Below are 8,500 nucleotides of genomic sequence, written 5' to 3'. Positions count from 1 at the left end.
TTATTCTTCTTCTTCGCTTGTAGGTGGCGGTGTGGCGGGCGGAGCTGCGGTCACCGCCGGCACCACAGAGGAAAAGCTGTATTTGTCCTGGAAGAAAACAATACTCAGCAGCTTCCTGCAGGTAAGAAAATATTCATCGTGTACGCGAAAAATATGAGGTATCGCAACTCAGACGTTGTGCTGGCTAATTTAATGGCAACTCGCAGCACGTGCCGATATACTGATACACAAAAACAGCGATTAGTGGAGCTGTAATTTTACACAGAAGCTAAGCTAAGTTGGCTAACTAGAGTTAGCATAATTGAGCTGGAGCTGCCTGTTTTCTCTCTGTTCTTCGACATTTGAGACTTTTTCTAACCTACATTGCCATATGTGTTTCTTACGTGTATGGCCTTGACTGTCGTCTTTGTTACAAATTTAGGTTCAGCTTTGAAACGAAGCTGCCGCTGGACTGGAGACTTGGGGCAGGTCACCATGGAAACGTAACCTTCGATACGTTTATTGATGACTCCCAGCTGTCAATAAACAGATTTTAACAGGAGAAATCAACACTTCTTAACGTGAGTGTCCCGCTTTTTATGTTTCAATGGGCCTCACGCAGTAACATGCTTTTAAATTTCTCTTAATTTTCTGGTAAGAGAAAAAATAAGAGTCATCTCCAGATGCACCAAACGCTCTTAATCATCCAAATCTGCCCTTAACCAGGTGTGTTCAATGATGAATCCCACTTGATCATAATATAATAATAATAATAATAACAACCTTTATTCATATAGCACTTTTTAAAACAAAGTTACTAAGTGCTTTACACATAAAACTGTGAGAACGATAGAATATAATAAAAATAATACTTGTGACAAGGTAACAACAATAATTATCAATATTGTCAGCAAATTCAATAATTCGAACAAAAAAAAATTGTGATAACGATAATTGCAATAACAGCCTGAGAATGCTAAACTAACCCTGAGAAATGTGAGGAACACAATCAGCAAACCAACCAACAAATAGTCACTGGAAAAAGATTAAAACACCAAAGAAACTGACTAAAACAGTAAAAAAAAAAAAAAAAAAAAAGGATAAAGAATAAAATATAGAAAATAATAAAAAGGATAAAAGATAAAAATGATAACAATAAGAGAGAAAGATAAAAAGGATAAAAAGTAAAAGATAAAAAGGATAACAAGTAAAAGATTAAAAGAATAAAAAGTAAAAGATAAAAGACTCGCCTGTTAGCAGGTAATGCCCCCTAAATACTACATATGGGCAGGTTTTGTGCCATTTGCAAAGACTCTGGTTCATGAACAAGACTGGAGACATGACACCAAAAAAGGCTATAAGAGGAAGAATTTCTGCAATATTTTAACTGATCTTTGCCTACTGTTAAATCAGTGTAAACATAGTAAATGTGATTTCAGGGAAATGTATTGAAGTATTAAATGTAAAGTACACATGTAAAAATGTTTAAATACATTTAATAAATCAAAACATTTTAAATTATTAGAAGAAAAAGCAGCAAATCCTCGTACATACAGTATATATGAGAAGCTGGAACCATGTTTTTTTTCCAAGAAAAATGTCTTACATGTTAAGAGAAATAGTCGCCAATTAATTTTTTTTAATTAATTTACTAATTGTTTCAGTTGCACTTGGATAATTTTTTATGTCTTGTGCACAAAAAACGTTATTTGTTTAGTAGTAGTTATCCAATAATAGAAGTGGAGTAAAAACTAAAATATTTCCCTCTGAAGTGTAGTGGGGTAGAAGTAGAAAGTGGCATGAGATTAAAATACTCAAGTAATGAAAAAGTAACCTCAGATATGTGGGGGGTTTTTCTGTGAGAGAGCTCTAAGTTCATACACATGAAGTCATTAGCCCCCATTTAATTAGATTTTGCTTTAGGGATCTCTTTTTAAAAAAAATTAAAAATAATTTGGACAAAGTGTAAAAAATAGTCATTCTGCTGACTCTTTCTCACATTTAGCTCACTAATATGGTTTATTAAATAGGGAAAATAAACAATTCCCTATTTTGAGAGGATCCCCTAAAAGTCCCTCAAGGACCCATGGTTGCAAACCACTGCTCCGGTGTGTCCTTCCAGCAGAGAGAACTCTATACAGTGCCATAGACTGTGCTAATTGCTAGAAAACTGTCTGCACGCTGGTGCCCCATTGCATCCAACAGGTGCCCTTTTGACATTTTTAGCCCCTACCCCTCAAACATGTATAAAACATCTACCTGTGTGCGGCTCTCAAGAATCTCACACTCATGTACCCCATAATATTAATCATCAAGCATCAAGTAATTGAAAATACTGACATTAGAAGTTCTTAACAATAGGACTCTTTCTTCCTTACATGAACTGACTCTTTATGGATATTTCCCAAAGAGATTTGCACCTGTCATTATTTTCCAAAGACAAGATGACAGAACTACCAGAAAAAACCCTTTGGAGATACTTTATGCAGCTGATCACAGAGCTGTCTGTAGTGATTTGCTATCACAGAAGTAAATCATTGCAGACAGTGCTGTGTTATTGTTTCTTTATGATTCAGCTTCCTCTTATTTTGATGGTCTGTTTCTCTGTTTCTCAGGTGATGGAGTTCCCCCAGCATTCCCAGCAGCTGCTGGCAGCTCTGCGTTCCCAGCGCCAGCGGGGTTTCCTCTGTGACTGCACCGTGCTGGTGGGCTCATCTCGTTTCCTGGCTCACAGAGCTGTCCTGGCCTCCTGTTCGCCTTTCTTCCACATGTTCTTCTCAGACTCTCCGGGGGTCATTGGAAATGGCACCAGCAGCTCCGTCACACTCGACAGTGACATTGTCACGGCGGCTGCGTTTGGATTGCTCTTGGAGTTTGTCTATGAAGGCGTGCTGCAGCAGGACGAGTCTCCACCCGTGGAGGACATATTGGCAGCTGCAAGCTTTCTGCACATGAACGAGGTGGTGAGAGTCTGCAAGAGACGACTGCAGAGACGCGGGCCGCTGGCTGAGGCAGACAGTACTCGCTCTGAAGAGAGCGCTGGTGCAAGGAGGGCAGTAGAGACAGGGAGGGAGGGTGAGGATGACAACGGAGCTGAGCCTGTGGTGGCCATGGCAGGAGATCACACGAATCCAGTTGCCATGGCAGCGCCACTCTCATCAGTATCTGCAATGGCAGAGAGGAGTCAGTTTGAGTCTGTGAAGTGTGAGCGGAGGACTAGTGGGGGGTCATCAGAGGCACAAGTTAAAACTCCACTGAGCCCTGACCTCGCTGACACCACGCAGCCAGGCATGGACGCCCCTCCTCTGCCCCCATGCGGAGAGGTGGTGCAGGACGTTGTCACAGGCCGGTCTGTCTCAGGAGGTCACAGCAGGTTGGGGACTGGAGGTCCAGTAGAGGGGTCGGCACTCTGCAGCCCTTGCAGCACCACTGAGACATACGGGTACGTGTCTGTTGTAAATTTCTTGACTGTTTTAACTAAAGCTGCGCAAGGAATCAGTAATACAGTATATCTGTATTGTGATATGAGCTTAGATCTTAGATTTTGGATAACATAACATTGTAAGTGCTGTTTTTTCCCTGGTTTTAAAGGTTGCATCTCAATAAGTAATGTAATTTTCTGGACTGTTCAGACTGTTGTAGTTGCTGCTTTATTTGCCTTTATGCACTTAGTCATTAAATACACATTATGATTTTTTGTCAGGAATGTTCATGATAAATTATTTCCTGGACGTTAAATTGGAAGTGTTACACTGAGACTAGCTGACTAGTCTAAAAGTGAGAAATCACTCAGAAAACAGTAGAAATTGAGCACATTTTAATTTACAATGTTAATAAACCGCAAAAACTGACTGTCTGACAAGTGTTGCATATATTATAAAAGCCATTAATCACATTTTTCAGTGACCAAGTTTATTATGCTCATGAAATGTGTGGCTCTTTGTTCCATCTGTTCTAATTATGAACATTGCACATATCCTGAAACACAAAACAACTCACTGAATAAGAATGAACAAATAACATTTATTTACTGTGTACATAATGTCTGGACTACACTCCTTCAAAATACACAATCACGGAGTAACACAAATTAACACACACACACACAGCCAGGCTTCCGGGTTCCCCTGTGCACCCAACTAATAACAAGCCTAAGTACCACTTTCGTTCAGCCTTGCAAAAAGACATCTAGCCGACACAACAGAGCATGAGTCTGAGAGTGCACGTGTGTGTTTGTGCATACTTCTCCCATTTTCCTCTGGGTATCTAAATAATAATTTTAAGTAGTATTTTTGTGCCGAGTAGCGAAGGTAACAACGTTTCATCAACTAGTCAACTAACTGCAGACATTCCTAGCTTCAGCTTGAAATATGAAGGTTGTTTCTCTGTGTACTGATGGACTTGAACCATGATTTTTTTTGTTACTACAAAAGTTTCATCTTATATCATCTTTTCTTTCTTTCTTTCTTTCTTTCACCAGCCACAGCACCAACCAGCAGCCCTCCTCCTCGTCCTCCCTGGTTCCAGTGAGTCAGGCGAGTAGTCGCTCAGTGGTTGCTTACTCCCAGTCAGAATCCATCCCTCAACAGGACGCACCCCGACTGCCTCATGATGACTCTGTGAGGAAACCCTCAGAGGCTGACCACCAAGACTCTTTAGGCGAAGGACAGCCGATGTTCATGTTGATCCAACCGTCGGCACTAACCTCACACAACCCAACATACTCGCCACCACCGCGTGCACTTCCCCAGATCCGAATCCAGAGCGCTGTGTCGCTCCAACGCCAAAGCTTGGACTTCCACTTTGCTCGTCAAACTCTTAAGGGACCTGAGGGGAACATGGGAGCTTCGCCCACCACTCGAAATGAAAAATCTCACCCTGTTATGGGCAGAGCGAGGACAGACGACGATGATGGAGAGAATGTTAAAGTCAAAGTGGAGGCTATCGTTATATCTGACGAGGAGTTGGAGGAGGAGAGAGAGGAAAGCAGGCAGATAGAACAGGTGATGGAAGTAGACGATGAGTTTGAAGACGAGGAGGAGCTGCACAGCCCTCAGTTTCTCTCCTCCCACCCTCAGGGCATCTTACAAATGGCCTCCCATTCAAATGACTACTCCTTCCCCCTCTCTCCCTCCTCCTCCTCCTCTGGTGCAGGCCCCTCCTCACAGGACACCTCCTCCTTCCCCCTTATTCCTCCGTCCACAGCTCAGCAGCATTCAGACCCTCCTGCCTACTTCCAGGACTTCCAGGACTCGATGGGGAACTTTGTGGAGGACGTCCCCACATGTGGAGTCTGTGGAAAGACTTTTTCATGTACATACACACTGAGGCGCCACGCCATCGTGCACACGCGCGAACGCCCTTATGAGTGTCGCTACTGCTACCGAAGCTACACGCAATCAGGCGACCTGTACAGACACATACGCAAAGCTCATGACCACACGCTGCCGGCCAAACGCAGCAAGGCAGACATGGAGCCCTCCCTGCCACCACAACCTCCACCACCACCACCACCACCACCACCACCATCATCTCGTAGCTAACACACACACATACACACATTGTTGTATTTCTATACTTCTGCACACATATGTACCTAAACTTTAACCTAATAACCTAAATAACTCTACATTTAAACCTACATCGAGCAGAGCTCTTACTTAAAATTTCATTTTCAAATGACTTTTTCTTTGAAAATGTGACTCATGTCACGCATCACAATAGCCCAAAGCCTGAGATGACATCTTTAAATATATCCAAATATTGTCTTAATACTTTCAGATTTGCACCCTGCAGACACCCAGGCTTTTATTCTACTAAGGACATTTGATCCCCATAATAACAGAAATACAAGAATTCACACAAAACAGTACCAGCAATGTGACAGAGACATCAGCACTCATTCATCAAACCAACACGCTTTATGTTCAAGTATGACTGTAGCCTCCCTGATTTTATGCTAAAAAAACATTAAAAAAACAATTTGGTGTATAAAGGCCAAATATATTAAAGGAAAGGGTAAGACTAGGGAAAGAAGAACATTTTTTAAAGGAAACAAAAAACAGTTCAAAGTAAATTTAAAGAACTTTTCAATAATAGTATGTTTTAAGAAATGACTTAAAAGACCTCAAATAGAAGTCATGTTTTTAACCTTATTAACAGCCTCATCTGATGTTTCCTATAAGAAAGACATATGAGCAAAGTAAGCAGTCATTTCCACACTGAACAATGTAGTTTTGAATGATACATTCAACAACACAGTTCCAGACAGCAGGGGTTTGTTACATCACAAACCTAAGGAACCAATCTCGTCACTCAAGGAGTGCGGCTTTCCATATTATTAGCATAACGCCAGGGCAAAACAAAGGGTATTGGAGAAGGTGTGCCTACCAAGTCTCAGAACTTTTCACTTTCATTTCAACTTGTCAGAGCTCGCCATCAGCAGTGATTTATCCAAAGTTACCGACACATTATCAGTGGTATGATAAGGTTGTCAGTTTTTGATGAGCAGAGTTGAAGCTGAGTGACAGAGGGAAGGGCGTAATTCGAACATTCATAGATCCATACTCGCATTGAGGCATGGGGATTTTATTTCATGGAAAAATCTTCTGAATATGTAATTTTGAAGAACAGATATGCGTTTATAGGGAGAAGAACTTTAAAGGTCACCAGCACAAAGATGATCTGACATTCTCGGGCAGAGCCTCGGGGTCCAGTTTGTAAACACTCTGTTTTCAGCTAAGCCTCTGAAACAGACATAGACCTCTGCCTGAGGATCTCAAAGCACGTACAGCGGGTACGTTACTAAGACCCTTTCCACACTGCACTTGGCCCTGGGCTGAAGCCCAGAGTTTGCGGGTTTATTCCCTGAAAATCAACAAAATACTGGGTTAAAAGCTGCCAGTGTGAAATGGAGCTAAAGGAATTTGCATCACTTTTTTTTTGTCTCGTTACACAATTTCTTTGTCATGTCATCAATATGCACATGCTGAATACTCACAATGTAACCACGGTAACTACTGCTTATTGAAACCAGAGGTACCTAGTAAGCTAGCTAAGCTAAACAACAAAAACAGTAACACTGCTGCTGCTGCAGTGCTGTTTTACACTGCAGGAAAAGCCTGTTTGAGAAGGCCTTAAGAGATCAGAGAAATAGAATACAGAGTCTGTAAAGAGCCTTAAAAGTTATCAATTTAAAGTTTTAAAATCTGTCTGAAGCATCCCAGGAGTCAGTGTAAAAAAGGCTTAAAGAACAATTCTGGCAGTTGAGGTCTGTCCGGTCTGGAGTTGATCTGTTAGATTTTTGGGTCGGGCAAATTATGTGTTACTGTTGCAGTAATCCAGGTGTGATTAGGCAAACGTGCATAAAATGGTTGATCACATATTTTATGATAAAAACATGGTTGCACAAACATTGTGGGGTGCTGCTCAAAATTTCAATTACTTCCAAACCAGACACCAGCTGGCTTTATCACTATCATACATTTGTATCTGTAAAAAATGATCAGAAATGTCATTGTTGTAAGAAGATTTAGGAGATATTGTGACATCCTACACTTCATGTTTGTTATATTAACTCAAAACACAAACAAGGGAAAACTGTTGCATTTTTTTTTACAACTTTTTATCACTTACATGAATTGTATTTTGTACGACTGCCTTTTCAGTGTGACTCATGTGCCAGCAAAGTTTAACTGAGTGTAAGTGTAGTAGCACTGTACTGTCTAGTGTTTTATTTACAGGATGAAACCAACGAACACCTGCACAAATTCTAAATTTGAATTAGATTGTGCCATTTGTTAACATGTAATGTAAGCTTTTCTTTGCATCAGTTTTAATGAAGCTGCTTCATCACTAAATGTACACAGAACATATGATGAAGCAGAAAATCGGTTGTGCCAAACGGCCTTGTCTTTGTCTCGTTTCTAAACTACCTTATCGTTTTTATAAATGCAGCAAAAGTCTTTGATCAGGAAGATTTCCTAAATGAGGCAACTGACCCAGTAATATCAAAGTGGCAGCCTTACAAACATGAATTTTTCATGCCAACCCATTTGTGCATTCTCAGTGGCTGTCCAGGATCATGTACAGTAGTTCTCTTAGCACTGTGGCTGTCTAAACATATGTTTTTGCCACATTTTTCATAGCCTATGTTTGACATTTCTCTGCAGGGTCCATTAAAAGTTGTCAGAAAACAGGTGTAATTGTTTAATTATTGAACTAACAGTCTACGTGTCTGGTAGGATAGCAGTGAAGTGAGTGAGGGGGGAAGTTTGGGGACCCACCTTTAATGTTTTTGGCATTTCCTACTGCCAATGTGACCGCTTAAGATGTTTAACTTTTAACTTTAAATGTGCCTGAATGACTGTTTGAACTTCAGAATTTGCTGTCCTCAAACATTTCTACAGTTTCTGTATGTACTGATGAAAATGTATTGATTATTAACCACACAAGCCCAAGAGTTTTGGATACTCAGAAGGGGCAGTTGAGTCTGTGATCATTTCAAGAGTTTTATGGTTGC

The 8,500-nt window shown here is 40.9% G+C and overlaps 1 protein-coding gene across 2 annotated transcripts; it reads left to right on the top strand.

The window, feature by feature from the left end:
- Positions 1–8,424, top strand: zbtb3 (zinc finger and BTB domain containing 3). 2 transcript variants are annotated; one of them, XM_042493283.2, is made up of 4 exons: positions 1–121; positions 422–560; positions 2,595–3,421; positions 4,460–8,424. In XM_042493283.2, the coding sequence occupies exons 3-4, from the start codon at positions 2,598–2,600 to the stop codon at positions 5,520–5,522; spliced, it is 1,887 nt and encodes a 628-aa protein (XP_042349217.2). In that variant the 5' UTR covers positions 1–121; positions 422–560; positions 2,595–2,597; the 3' UTR covers positions 5,523–8,424. The 2 variants fall into 2 exon arrangements, with proteins under 2 accessions (XP_042349217.2, XP_042349218.2); XM_042493284.2 differs by lacking the exon at positions 422–560 and having other exon boundaries at positions 82–121.
- The last annotated feature ends 76 nt before the right edge of the window (positions 8,425–8,500 follow it).

Source organism: Plectropomus leopardus, chromosome 8 (assembly GCF_026936395.1).
Source record: "Plectropomus leopardus strain MGB_pleo_1.0 chromosome 8, ASM2693639v1, whole genome shotgun sequence".
NCBI lineage: Eukaryota > Metazoa > Chordata > Actinopteri > Perciformes > Serranidae > Plectropomus > Plectropomus leopardus.
Note: the sequence above shows the minus strand (reverse complement) of the source record. Positions and strands in the feature narration are given on the sequence as shown.